At 48.0% G+C, this 14,334-nt stretch overlaps 2 protein-coding genes across 5 annotated transcripts in view; one reads left to right on the forward strand and one right to left on the reverse strand.

Annotated features, from left to right (window-relative positions):
• Nucleotides 1-1,007: 1,007 nt before the first annotated feature.
• On the reverse strand, nt 1,008-2,437 carry LOC122684751 (atherin-like). Its single transcript, XM_043889061.1, has 4 exons — nt 2,388-2,437; nt 1,951-2,056; nt 1,576-1,830; nt 1,008-1,514 (listed from the first exon to the last, which is right to left on the reverse strand). The coding sequence occupies exons 1-4, from the start codon at nt 2,435-2,437 to the stop codon at nt 1,008-1,010; spliced, it is 918 nt and encodes a 305-aa protein (XP_043744996.1).
• Nucleotides 1,151-14,334, forward strand: part of MAPK4 (mitogen-activated protein kinase 4) — a 165,791-nt gene continuing 152,607 nt past the window's right edge. For 3 of the 4 annotated variants that reach the window (XM_043889505.1, XM_043889506.1, XM_043889507.1), the window contains exon 1: nt 1,153-1,399. The gene's annotated coding sequence lies outside the window, so the exon portion shown is untranslated. Of the gene's footprint in view, nt 1,400-14,334 lie in introns of all 4 variants that reach the window. The other variant, XM_043889508.1, reaches the window with a different exon arrangement.

Here is a 14,334-nt window from a genome sequence, read left to right on the forward strand (position 1 = left end):
AGTAATTACAGCTACCATTTATTATCCTTCACATGGACATCACTATTCTAACCACTTAATGCATTTTTCTAATATGATCTCATAATTTAAGTTTTTTGTTTTTGCCCATGTTACAATTAGCACAGTTATATGATTCACACATTAATTCTTTCAACAGTTATCCAGCGCCTATTACACACCTGGAATTGTACGAGGCCCTGGAGGCTGAGGGGGGCGTGAAGCAGAACCAGAGTACATGGCAGACCCTCCAGAGTGTCGAAGTGAGGTTCTCGCACTGATTGCTTTGGAAGTTAGGAGAAGGGAGGGCTCATGGGCAGCTAAAGCCACTAGTGACCTCATTATACAATATTTAGGTTATCATATTTTTCTCTGCCTAGAAAAGCGGCTTCTCAATCACCCCACTGCGGCGCACGCATTAAGCGACGCCCCTAATCAGTGTGGACCACTTTGGATTTGCCCGAAGGCACCACCTAAACACTAATTATTACTAGCTTATGGGTCTAGTGGCTTCTGCTTTCCTTTTCTCTGGCTTCCTAAGTGTTGCTTCCCTTCTGTTAGTTTTATCCCTGCCGTGCAAAGGAGCACAGATCCACAGCCCCGGCGCCAGGCTCTGGACTAGTGCACGTGCGCTCGGCGCCCCCTCAACCTTCGGCGAGGTCCCCTCTCCCGCGCCACCCAGTCCGGGCTGGCCCCTTCTCCTCCCGGGCGCCCCCGCCTCCGGTCGCTGCATCAGAGCCGGGCGGACCCGGCAGAGAGGCCAGGGTTTCGGCCGAGCGCAGAAGCACTCCACTTCCCGCCGCCCATCCCTCGCGGGTAGAGCTCAAGGGGGTCCCCTCCCCCGGACAGGAGTGAGGACGAGCTCCAAAGGTGATGGAGGACTCTGGGGAGCGTGCGCCCAGGCAGGAAGGGCAGGCTACCCCGGGGACCTGGGTTCGACTCAGAGAACGCGGGTCCCTGGCCCCCCAGGTGAGGTTGCCTTCGAGAAGGCTGGGTCAGAGAAGACTGGTCTACACTGCGCGCGCTCCGCCCCGGAACAGCGCGGCGGAGCGGCCGCCGGGCTTGCGGGAGGAGGGAGCCGGGAGCGCGGGGGAGGCAGCCGCCCCCTGCCGCCCAAGGCCGGGCTCCCCCGCGCGCCCGCCGCCGCAGCAGGTGGGGGCCCGGAGGGCCGGGGGCGGGGCCCAGCTCGGGGCGGAGTCGCGGCGGAGAGCGGGGCGGCGAGGACCCGGGCCGGGGCCAGAGAGGCAGCCGGAGCCGAGCCGCGCGCCGGGCTGTCCGGGCGCCCGCGGGAGCTCGCCGCGCGCCGGGGCTGGGACCGGCGGGGCAGAGCGCGCCGGCGCCGCGGCCGCAGACAAAGGCGCTGCTCGCTCCCGGGCCGCCGCGCTCTCGGGCTCTGCCTTGGGTAAGTGGCTCCCCCCTGCGCCTTCTTTCTTCTCCCGGCTGCCTGCTCCTCTCGGAGTTCCACGGGCTCCCGAGGAGCCGGAGAGAAAGGAAGAAATGACACTTCCCCGCTCTCTCTGCAGCCCTCAGTACACCTTTTAAAAAATTCCTGAACAAAAACACTAGCCGGTTTCACACTCGCGAGTTTCCGAGCGGTGGGACGTCTCCCGTGGGATCGGCGCTGCCGCCCTCTGTGACCCCTTGCTCCGCCGACTGAGCGCGCGGGTGTAGACCCTGGATCGGCGGTTTGGACGTGGAAGTGGACGCTGGGCTCCCCTGGGGCGGAGGGGCGGGGGGTGTAGGGGAGGAGGTCGTGGGGACCGGTTGCCGCGAGGGGACCCCCATCGCCAAGGACTGCTCGGCGTGTTCTGGAGCGCCGAGGGGCTGTTCGCACTGCAAGTTCAGATTTGGATCTCGGTTATGGGGTCTGCCCCAGTCCTCTCGCACCCTCCTTTCCAGCCTTCTCCCTGTCTTCTTCAGGGTTAATATAGCGCCCCCTACGCCCCACCCCACCGAGGCTCCCACTCTGCCCCTTCGCGGCCCCAGGGCGGGGGCTTCGGACGCCTGGGAGGGAGGAAGCCCCGCCGAGTTCCCGGCTGGGGGAACCCCAAACGCTAATCTGCGGCGGGAGGGCGGGCGGCTGCCAGTGGAGAAGGAGGTTTGACATCACAGCGTGGTCCCGGGCCGCTCCCCCAGCCTCTTCCCGGGCTGCCCTCGGTCAGAAAAGGAATCCCGGCTGCCTTTTTTTTTTTTGCTTTTGTTCTGCCGGTAACTCTCCGGAATCCGGGGAGAAGCCGGGGCGTGCCGATACCCCCGGGAGGGGGACCTTGGCGGAAGCTCCAGGTGCAAGCCCAAAGTGACAATTGGAGGCGGCAGCAGTGCTCGGGAGCAGGCAGTGGATCGGCCGCCAGCCTAAGAGTGGGATGTCCGCCGCGGCCGCGCGCCGTCACGCGCCACTCCCGCACTCTCGGAAACGCTTCTTCGAGACGCGCATCGCCATTCACGGATCTGTGTCTGGGTCTTGATCAATGTCACCTCTGCCCGGGTTCTCTGAGGAGCGAGCGTCAGCTTCTGTTCAATTTAATAGCCGTTTATAGGGGCCTACTGTGGGCAAGGCAGCAGCCCTACTATTATCCTCAGAGATACTAATGGAGCACCTACTGTATGCAAAGCAGGTGTGTTATGAACTTTTCAGTTTAGTGGAGTTTATTGAGTACTTGCTGTATTCACGGTACCGATGCTCTGACCGTATCTTAATAGATATTTACTGAGCAACTGCAGCGTACAAGGTCGTTTCTGTTTGTTTTGTTTCTGAAGGGCTGTCCAGTGTATCTTTGGGGGCGGGGGACACGTGGAGGCAAGGAAGTCAAAATATGTCTTCGAACTCTGCAATTCCTTTGGTAACCTGCCTTTAACTTTCCCGGACTGCTTGCTGTGTGGTGTAGGAAGAGCTGGTCCGGTACACTCCAGCTTGAGGGGTTTATCAGACGGGAGCAGGGCAGAATAATGAAAAGGCTACTCTGGGACCTCTTTCCAACTCAGTTTCCTCACTTTAAAAAGAAGGAGGGAGGAGGCAGTTCCCTTTGTGCAAAGCACCCGGCGGTAGTTATTGCAGGGAATCAAAGGTTAATGAGGCAAAGCATTGACACTTAGAGGGGGGGAAGTCTATGGTGGGGACAGAAAGACAAAAGACAAGCCAGGGAGCTTGTGGGGTGGAGCATGAAGATAGGGCCAGGATGGACCGCCCCCCCGCCCCCCCCCCCAACCGCTGGCTCCAAACCACAACCCTGTTGAGAGTGGCTTTAAAATTCTATCTTTCTGGTGGCTGGGGACATAGAGGCAGAATCAAATGGCCTGAGGGCCCTACCTACTAAGAGATTAGATGAGTCTGTTACTCTGATGGGATCTTGAGACACACTGGAATATCCAGATTGACAAGAAAACCATGGGTCCTCAGCCTCTTGGCATTGTTGTTGTATATAGGCTGTTAGGAAAATGTAGACTAGTAGGTATGATGTAGTCTGGTAGGAGTTCTTGTGATAAACACATAAATGGGCTGCTTGGGCAGCATAGGTGAAAACCTAGGAGCAAAGTCTTCCTAGAATTTAATGTCAAAAACAAAATTCTGTGCTCATGGAATTGTGACTTTCCTTTTATCAGACAGTGAGAAATTGCTCTGTATCTAGTATGGTTGTCTTTTTAACTTCAGTTCAGTTCAGTTGCTCAGTTGTGTCCGACTCCGTGACCCCATGGACTGCAGCATGCCAGGTTTCCCTGTCCGTCAACTCCCGCAGCTTTCTCAAACTCATGTCCATTGAGTCGGAGATGGCATCCAACTATCTCATCCTCTGTCATCCCCTTCTCCTCCTGCCTTCAATCTTTCCCAGTATCAAGGTCTTTTCCAATGAGTCAGTTCTTCACATCAGGTTGCCTAAGTCTTTTTAACTTGGCCTCCAGCAGTTCCTGGTAACTGCTTTCCCCTAGTTTCTTGGTATGATGATCTTTTTCTTCTCAAATCATTTCCAATCGCCCTTGAAAAAAATTTTTTTTTAAAACTACAAGTTATTAATTTTTTGTTATGAACTTGAAAGCCCCCTTCAGATCTTTTCTGGAAGTAGCCCCATTATGAAAGATACCTAGGAAATATAGTATGATATATACCTAGGAAATATAGATGAATGACTTGGAGGCCCTGTACTTATATGAGGAGGGAGGGGAAAAAAGGTCAAAATCGATCTATTTTCAGGGCAGGAATAGAGACATAGACATAGAGCACAGACTTGTGGACATGGGAGCGGGGGAAGGAGAGGGTGGGGTGAACTGAGAGAGCAGCACTGAAACATATACACTACTTTTGTACAACAGATAGTGGGAAGTCGCTGCAGAACACTGGGAGCTCCCACGGTGCTCTGTGACTCCCTAGGGGGTGGGGCGGGGCGGGGAGAGAGGGTCACGAGGGAGGGGACATATGTATACTCAGGACTGATTCATATTGTTGTATGGCAGAAACCAACGCAACATTGTAAAGCAGTTATCCTCTAATTAAAAAAAAAGTCAAAATCAGGAATTACAGGGAAAATATAAACTGGCCTTGAAAGACAGAATGTGATTTAGATAGGCAAAGAAGATGAACAAAGACCTCCCTTCTAAATTGTGGGAAAGGATGTTAGTCTAAGCGTGATGGAAAACAAACCATCTTTCGAGCACTTTAGAAATCTGATAGCTCTTCATCTGGGAGAGTTTTGAAGCTCTGCCCGATCGTTTAGCTCTGTGCCCAGTGTTTTGCGAGGTGTCAGGTGGGGGCTTCACCCAGCATGGCCTGGCGTTCACTGTAATTCCCATGGCTGGTGGCTGGTGAGAACCCTTGTCTCCTGTTCCAGCTGCAGGGAGCAGTGCATCCTTACCATTCTTTCAAACATTCCTAGGGTTTTTTTCACCTGAGCTGAACCTGATTGTAATCTTCTTCAAAGCCAAGAATGTGACTTGGTCTTTTCTCTGCATCCTTCCCTCCCTGGAGGCTCGGGCGTAGTCTGCAGGGTAGGTGACTTTTATTCCAGAACCTTGGATTGTCCATTCCTTCCCTCTTTTCCTACTTCCTCAGGGCCTGACCTTTCTCCCTCTTTACCACTTTCAGCTCCTCAGAGCCTTTCACTGTATGAAAACTTAGGACAAAGCCAACCTGTCATCAGCCCCTTTCTCTTGACTAGGAGTGTAGGTCACTGTTCTGTCTTCCAGGGGTCCTTGCACTAGAAGCCTCATTATGGAACAAAAGGCTTTATCCACCATGAGATTTCAGGCTTAGACAAGTGGGTGTTGGAGGTAACTGGGGAGGCGAAGTGCCTTTCTTGGTGCTTCTGAAATGATGCTGCTACCACCTCCTCATGTAGCCAGTCTTGGCAAAGGTCCCTGCGGTCCCACAGTCCACAAAAGTCTGGAGCCTTCATTGCTTGGTGGCCGGCGTGGCGGCTGAGGTCAGAGAGCAGCCCGGTGTGTGCTGTCAACCCGGCCTTAGAGGATTCTTCCTTCCTTCCCTACATGTGCCGTTATCCTAAGGCTGGGATCCTCCACCTGGGCACTCCTGGTGTCGTGAGCTGGAACGCCTGTTGTGGGGCCTGCCCTGTGCATTGTAGCACGTTTAGCAGCAGCCCCGGCCTCTACCCGCTGGATGCCAGTCGCACCCCGCGTCCCCTCCCCAAGGTGTGACAATGACAAGTGTCCCCAGTTATTATCAGGTGTCCCCGGGGAGCAGAATCACCCCCTGCTGTGAACAGCTCTTCTGAGGGGTACTGGTTCTCTGTGCAGTGCCGTGTAACCATTCCCGCTTTCCGGGGAGAGGCCCCCTTTATTGTAACTTGGTTTTCAAGACAGATGACTTGGTAAATATAATGCGTGTGTGTGCTAAGTTACTTCAGTCATGTCTCACTCTTTGCGACCCTGTGGACTGTAGCCCACCAGGCTCCTCTGCCCGGGGGATTCTCCAGGCAAGAATACTGGGGTTTGTTGCCATGCCCTCCTCCAGGGGATCTTCCTGATGCAGGAATCGAACCTGCGTCTCTTACATCTCCTGCACCAGCAGACTGGTTCTTTACCACTAGAACCAGCTGGGAGGCCCACAAGTGTGTAGTGTACATTGTGGCATTTTCCAGGTGAATAATTTCCTGAATCAGAATAAACATCCTTTGCAGGTCACATATCCTAATCTGGTCATCAGTCAATCTTTTGAGACAAAGCAACAACTACCCCCCCCCCAAAAAAAAAAAAAAACAAACCCACTAAACACCTCTCAGCTTCTTCCCCTAGCATGTGTTTGATTTATATAGCAGAAATGCAGGTAGGAGAACCACCGTTGGCAACTACGATTGCCCACAGGGTCATCCCAGCCCACTGCTCGGACAGTGGCTGGTGGGTGGTAGTGGAGGTGGGAAGCGGTGGGCGAGGATCCAGTTCTGGTGGGATAGGATGCTGATATAAACTGAGGAGTCCTGTTTACGAAAGACAGTGACCACGTGAGTGTGTGCTCGGGCCCTTCACTGGCCCTGGGTGGGGCTCTGAGGTGTCAGTTCTATTTGCTTCAGGTGAAGCTGCCTCTGGGCATTGTTGACAGCAGTGGCTGCACAAACAGGAACCCAGAGGCTTGCTGCTACCGGTGACGGTCAAGAACTGAGAGAAGCTTCTCAAAGACTTGACTTCAGGAGAGCACCTGACCAACCTAGAGGTCAAAACAGGATGGTTGAACACAGGGCAGCCAGTACTTCTGTTCCTATCTGCCTTCGAAAGTAAAACTTCCACAGTGTTAGCAGCAACTGCATCTTTGTAGGATGGAAGAAGGGGCATGGCTAGTTCAAGTTTAGCAGCAGGATTCTTGAGTTCTGTCCAGTGGATGGAAGTAACTTAGTGGATCTTGTAAGTGAGATTGGTCTGCTGCCCAAGTTATTGCTTCCGAAAGTGACTGAAACTCTTTTTGAGGTCACTATAATCGTATTTGAAAAGTTTACAGTAAGATTTGGATTCAGACTTCTATTTTGGACCACCCCAGGGTGGGGTGAGACTTTTCCTATCATTGAAACAGGCCAGATAGGAAATACCTTTTGGGGGCAAGGTGGGAAAATAACTCCAGTACTTAAATACTTAATAAAACAAACAAATAAAACCCCTGTATATTTCAGGCTTTTCATTCACCTACAGTCTTTTTCCTTAATCTAAAGTGACATATTTTCAAGGAGGAAGAGAAAGTGCTGTGATTTGTATCTAAATGTGCCTGGCTATGCATGAAAGTGATCTGCCAATATTGCCATTGTCTACATTTAACAAGAATAGAGACTCTTATTAGAAAATCTGATATAGGAGGGATTCTTATAAAAATTAGTAGTTTTTCTATTTCTGTTTGAAGTGATTCAGGTTTTATAAAACTTTTCAAGAATCAAGATCCGTTTGGAGATTTGGGGTCAAATTTACACATTATCTAAGAACGTAGACCTGCAAGGGATCTTGGGGGTCAGTGACCAGCTCTCCTTGCCCCACTGTGTAAATGGGGAAACTGAGGCTGAGAGACGTTAGGTGGTTTGCCAAGGTCACGCAGAGGTCAGAGTCAGGAGTTTGTCCCATTCTCTTGGACACTCAGTACCACTGGGGAAATAACTCGAGTACTTAAAAACATAATAAAACAAGCAAATAAAACCCCTGTATATTTCAGGCTTTCCATCTTTCCAGGTGAATGTTGGTGGAGGAAGAGCCAGGAGGGAAAAGAGCTTGATAACTGGTCTCATTTCCATGTCGCCTAATCCTAATAGAACTAATCACTGACTCAGACTGATTACATCTGTGCCAAAGGTGTGTGCATGTACAGGTTGCACTGAATAAAAACTGAAACAGTTGGATTAGTGGAACGAGATTGTTTTATAAAACTTCCTATGTACAACACAGTGACTATAGTTAGCAATGCTGTATTATATGTTTGAAAGTTGCTAATAGAGTAGATTAATAAAAGACGCTTACTCCTTGGAAGGAAAGTTATGACCAACCTAGATAGCATATTAAAAAGCAGAGACATTACTTTGCCAACAAAGGTACGTATGGTCAAGGCTATGGTTTTTCCAGTGGTCATGTATGGATGTGAGATTTGGACTGTGAAGAAAGCTGAGCGCCGAAAAATTGATGCTTTTGAACTGTGGTGTTGGAGAAGACTCTTGAGAGTCCCTTGGACTGCAAGGAGATCCAACCAGTCCATCCTGAAGGAGATCAGTCCTGGGTGTTCACTGGAAGGACTGATGCTGAAGCTGAAACTCTAATACTTTGGCCACCTCATGCAAAGAGTTGACGCATTGGAAAAGACCCTGATGCTTGGAGGGATTGGGGGCAGGAGGAGAAGGGGATGACAGAGGGGTTGAGATGGCTGGATGGCATTACCGACTCGATGGGCATGAGTTTGAGTGGACTCGAGGAGTTTGTGATGGACAGGGAGGCCTGGCGTGCTGCAATTCATGGGGTCGCAAAGAGTCGGACACAACTGAGCAACTGAACTGAACTGAACTGAATAGAGTAGATCTTTAACATTCTCATCACAAGAAAAAAATTGTAGTTTTGCATGGTGATTACTTACTGTGGTGAACATTCCTGGTATAAATACAAATATTGGATCATTGTTTTACATCTGAAACTAATACAATATTACATGTCAATTACATCTCAATAAAATTTTTGAAAAAAAATTTTTAACTTTCTTTAATGTTGTTTTATATTCTCTTTACAGTAAATAGAAAGAAACATTTATTTCCCTATTGGGGAAAGGAATACAGATTCATTATGGAAAATAGCAAGGTGAATCAAAGTGATTCTTCTACCTGTGATAGACTGATCTGATCATATTGTGCTATGTTGATTTTTAGTGTTTTCTCCTCAGCTCGTTTTTAAACACAACTGAGATGACGCTGTGTTGTGTTGTGCTAAGTTGCGTCAGTCGTGTCTGACTCTATGCACTGTAGCCCGCCAGGCTCCTCTGTCCGTGGGATTCTCTAAGCAGGAATGCTGGGATGGGTTGTCATTTCCTCCTCCAGGGAATCTTCCAGACCCAGGGATCCAACCTGCATCTCTTAAGTCTCTTACGTTGGCAGGCGAGTTCTTTACCACTAGTGCCACCTGGGAAGCCCATGCATATAATTTTAATTTTTTATCTTGTTTTTTCTCAGCTTATATTGTAATAAGCAATTTCCATGTTATTACAAATGCTTTGTAAACATATTTTCAGTGGCTATGTAATTCAGTACTTTGGAACCCTGTTAACTTATTACAGTCTTTTGTTATTAGTGGGCATTGTTTTCTCCCAATTCTGATCACTGTGGCATGACAGTGAGTAGCTTTGCACTTATACTTTTCTACAATTAAAGTTGTTTTCTTAGTAAATATTTCCAGATAGTGAAATTAGTCAGCCAGGGGAAAGCACCATGTTAATACCTTGCTTTCCAGAACTGGAAATGATTTTACCACATCATTGACAACATAGGGTCTTTTATTTTTTTCAACTGTTTATTTAAGGTGAAAAATATGTTGCTTTCATTTGCATTTTGGTTACCAACATGGCTAAACATTTCTCTGTAAGAACTGTTACCTGTTTGTATTTTTTGTTAATTATCTACTTTTCTATTTGGGTTTAGTGCTTTAAAAAAAAATTGATCTGCTTGTAGAAAACCCGTTTTTTAAGACGAAAACAATAAACCTCTGATTGCACGGATATTTTATGAAGGGTTCCATCTAACCGTAATGTTCCACAGTTGCAATACTTCAAGGGCTGTATTTCAGGCTGAACTCTTTTTGTCATAGTGAGGGAGCTGCCTGTTCCATTCCTGAAGCAAGCTTACGTGGACAGGGAGCTCCGTCCTTTTGTCTAGCCAGCAGGCAGTGAGGACTTACTCAGTGCTTCCCAGGCATTAATTCTCAATCCTTTGTGAAGTGGGTACCGTTTTACTATATCCATTTAGATATGAGGAGAGTGATGTGCAGAGAAGTAAAATAACCATGGTCCCATATACCTTTTAAAGGGTTCTGACCACCAATTCCAGCATGTGTGGGTTTTCCCCACACATCTGATAAATTCTCTGTGACACCAGTTGGGTGTCCTGCGGTTCCACTTGATTCTGACATGCTCTGCCTGAGACAGCATCAGATCTGATGGGTCATGGTCTCAGTCCCACAAGACTGCCCTCCAGTTCCAGCCTCAAGCCAGGTTGTCACCTGTGTCTCTGACAAAAGTGAAAAGTGTTAGTCGCTTAGTCGTGTCCTACTCTTTGTGACCCCATGGACTGTAGCCCACCAGGCTCCTCTGTCCGTGGAATTCTCCAGGCAAGAATACTGGAGTGGATTGCCATTTCCTTCTCCAGGGGAATCTTTCCAACCCAGGGATTGAACCTGGGTTTCCCACTTTGCAGGCAGACTCATAAACTGTCTGGGCCACCAGGGAAGTTAAATCAAAGGTTCTCATGACTCCCTCCTTGAGTTCAATTAATTTGCTAGAGTGGTCGCAGACTTAGGAAAAGCCATTTACTCTCTAGATTACTGGTTTATTACAAAGGATATTAAAGTATGCAAATCAATAGCCAGATGAAGAGCTAGCCAGGGTGAGGGCCTGAACCTAGCAGGTTCTGTCCTTGTGGAGTTTGGGGCCCAGGATGGTGGCATGTGGAAGCATTCTCGTTCTCCAAGCTGGAAGCTCTCCAAACGTTTTGGATTTTTATGGAGGCTTCATTACAAAGGCATTATTGGTCAAATCACCGGCCACTGGCCGTTGATTCAATCTCCAGCTCCTTGCCCCAACCCGGAAGTCAGGGGGTGGGACTGAAAGTTCCATCTCTTTTTCCATGGTTGGTTTCCTTGACAACCAGCCCCCATTCCCTAGGTACTTTCCAAAACTGCCTCATGAATATAAACCCAGGTGTGCTGGAATGGGGGTGTATTATGAATACGGAGACACCCATTTCACCTGGCTCTGAAGCAATTTCAGGATCTGAGGACAAAGGACAATATTGTAACAAAAGATATTCCCATTGCATATGTGGCTCAGGAAATTCCAAGGCTTTGGGGAGCTATGAGCCAGGAACCATTGATATGAAGACCATATATGTGGAAAACATATTCTGTTCATCTGAACAGGCAGATACATGTTCCTTGTAAATCACAATATTGAATCTATTTATTTTTGGCTGTGCTGGGTCTTTGTTGCTGTGTGTTGACTTTCTCTAGTTGCAGTGCATGGACTTCTTGTTGCTTCTCTTGTTGAAGACCACAGGCTCTAGGGCGTGCGGGTCAATAGTTGTGGCACATGGGCTTAGTTGCCCCATGGCATATGGAATCTTCCTGGACCAGGGATTGAACCTATGTCCCCTGCATTGGCAGGTGGATTCTAAACCACTGTACCACCAGGGAAGTCCACAACATTACAACTTTCAACCACTGTTGTCCAACCTCTGAGTCTTCCCCAAGGGACCTGCCTCCATTAGTCTTTGAGGAAGCTGGGCTTAGGAAAATTAGCAACTTTTTCGAAACTCCACTACCCATTACTGGGAGAACTTTGTGGTGTAAGGTAATTTTGCTACCTTAATCGTCTTCTTACTTTTATGTCTCTTAGTCTCTCTTCTGCTTCTCCATCCTTTTTATATCTCCTAGCTACATCTGGTAGTGCTTCTGACCTGTCTTCTAAGTCTCACCGTGTCTCTTCAGCTGGGTCTAATCTGCAGTTAAATCCATCTGTTGCATTCTTAATTTCATTTACTGAATTTCAGTTCTAGAATTTTTAGCTCTTTTTCAGATCTTTAATGTTACTTTATATAGTCCTGGTTCCTTGTTCTGAAATTTTTAAGCCCAACTTCTATCACCATGAGCATAGTTAAGTACTGTATCGTTGTCTTACATTCTGTGTCTGGTAATTTTTCCATCTGGGATATGTCTGTTTCTTCTGTTTGGTGTTTGCCCTAATTCTCATGTTGGTTCGTATTTATGTCATCGTATCTCCTCATGTGCCTTGTTATCTTTGAATGTGCGTTAGATGTGGTTTTGAAAAAAAATTTGTATAAATACCATATTTCATCAATTAAGTACATTTTTTTCACATTTTAATCTCTGAAATTCAGATGTAATTTACAGTTGATCAAGATGTACGTTTACAGTTTGTAGCATTTTCCTCTTTTTCATTGGCTCATACCTAAAAAAAAAAAATAGTGCATCATATAATTAGCAGTACTGAAGGTTGATGAAATGAAATAATCTGAGGCTTTGAATGATGATAAACATGACAAGAGTTGTAGAGAGCCTTTTAAATAACCTCTGCAGGCTTTCCGGGTACCAGCAATCCCAGATCAGTTTGGGCACTTGAGATTTTCTAGGCCATTCAGATGACTGGAAGTTTACTTTCTGTTTTCTCTTACTTGTAGGGCTTAGTTGTTGAGGTCGCAACCATGGGCGTGAAGTGGCTAATCAGGCTTTAACCTTGTGGATGCCCTGAGTCCCTGACCCCTGAGGCTGTGAAGGTGATGCTCAGCTTTCCAGCTCTCTCGTCCTGCTTGACAGATTCCCCCCAACCCGGTAAGAGGGGCTTCTAAGACCTAGGGCCACATCTCAGGCTCGTATTCCAGATCTGAAGCCTGAATCCCCCTCTCTCTCATAAGCTCTTTGATACTTTTGTGTGCTGTGTTCAGACACTCAGTCGTGTCCGACTCTTTGCGACCCCATGGACTGTAGTCCAGCAGGCTCCTCCGTCCATGGGATTCTCCAGGCAAAGTACTGGAGTGGGCTGCCATGTCTTCCTCCAGGGGATCTTCCTGACCCAGGGATCAAATCTCAAGTCTCTTATATCCCCTGCATTGGCAGGTGGATTCGTTACCACAGCGCCACCTGGGAAGCTTCTAGGAATAACTAAAGCATTTCATCTGGGTTTCTTTGTTGTGGTCGCTGGGAAGGTTGGTTCTAGTTATGCAGTTTATCGCTGTCGGAAGGAGACAGTAGTGAATCTCACCTGTCTTAGAGGCTGACAGAAGAGCGTGGACTACCAGCTGCTCTTTGCTGGCTCATGGTTAGGGAACTTCCTCCATCCACTCCTGGTCTGTCATCCGGGTTGTAACTGGAAAGTGGAGGTTGGGATGAATACATTTCCACAAACTGGATATAGCTGAACATAGATATACTTCCCTATATAAAAGAGACGAATTCCGCAAGCTTTTCTTAACAAGGTGGGTGACTTGGCAGAGAAAGCGGTTCTAGGAGTTGCTTCTGGATCCCCACCAGTCATCAGTTTCCCCCCGGCTTCTTCCTTCTCATTCCTACTGTCCTACTGTCCTGCAGAAAGATGGGGATTTAGGACCAAGGACCCCGATGAGGGAGCAAGATGCTTTGTGTTCCAGCAACTGTTAGAAGTAAAACAAAAAACTAGACCATATTTGAGCTAGGTGAGGTTTCGTCCCTTCAGCATGGGCCCCGGCATTTCCATTTGGAGAGTGGAATTTCTCACCCGTGGCCGAGGCTGTTCCTTGTGGAAACTGACCTATCGTGTCCACAAGGCTCAGGGTGGCCTTTCCAGAGGACTCTCCTTAAATCTTATTTTTCAAAAGAAGCTCTGTGTTCCTTTCTGGCTTTTCAAAGGCATATGGTTTCCTATGGTTTCTCAAAATCAGCTGCCAATTGTATTCTCCTCCTGCCTCAGTCCAACTCTCAGAGATGTTTTCCCAGCAGCTTTCATGAAGCCAGAGAAATTTACCATGAAAAAAATGTTTGTATTGAGTTTGAAAAAGTTGGGTGAAGGGGCACAGAATGGCAGGAAGCCCTCCCGCCCACCAGATCAGAGCCTCCATTGGCTTTTTTTTGAATGGGGAGGGCTTTTGTGTTTATTTTGGGCTCTTATTTTTTTTTTTCTCCCTGAAAATCTTAGAACTGTCATCTCAGAAAATTGCTTCTGCCCAGGGGACTGCAGGTCAGGAGTGTAGCCATTGGGTGTAGTGATGAAAGGTATGTTATCAGGGACCTGTCCTTCTAGAAAGGCTTGTTTGAGGGGGTAGGTTATCCCCACCGCCTGTTCGGAGACCACCTCTTACCTTTTGTGTATTCCATGATGATTTATTCAGCTTATTTGGATTTTCATTTACTTTTACAGTATTTCACACATAGGAAAGATTACATATAACTATTGTAAGATATTGCATATAACTATGCATATTGCTAGAGATGGAAACCCTCCAATTAGCTTTTAATAACTGTCCTGAAGGGACTTCCCTAGTGGTCCAGTGGCTCAGACTCTGCACTCCCAATGCAGGGGGCTTGGGTTCGATCCCTGGTCAGGGAACTAGATCCCACACATTGCAACTAAGAGTTTGCATGCTGCAAATAAGACCCAGAGCAGCCAAACAGATAAACTGATAA

The sequence above is a fragment of the Cervus elaphus genome, chromosome 27 (genome assembly GCF_910594005.1).
Source record: "Cervus elaphus chromosome 27, mCerEla1.1, whole genome shotgun sequence".
NCBI classification, from domain to species: Eukaryota; Metazoa; Chordata; class Mammalia; order Artiodactyla; family Cervidae; genus Cervus; species Cervus elaphus.

What these genes read in the sequence shown, in the direction of transcription:
- LOC122684751 (XM_043889061.1), bottom strand. Translation starts at nt 2,437, where the DNA reads ATGGCGATGCGCGTCTCGAAGAAGCGTTTCCGAGAGTGCGGGAGTGGC. An exon ending in GGGGCAGAGTGGGAGCCTCG is followed by an intron (nt 1,831 to 1,950) that starts GTGGGGTGGGGC and finishes CTGAACTTGCAG; the next exon opens with TGCGAACAGCCCCTCGGCGC. An exon ending in CACCGCTCGGAAACTCGCGA is followed by an intron (nt 1,515 to 1,575) that starts GTGTGAAACCGG and finishes TGAGGGCTGCAG; the next exon opens with AGAGAGCGGGGAAGTGTCAT.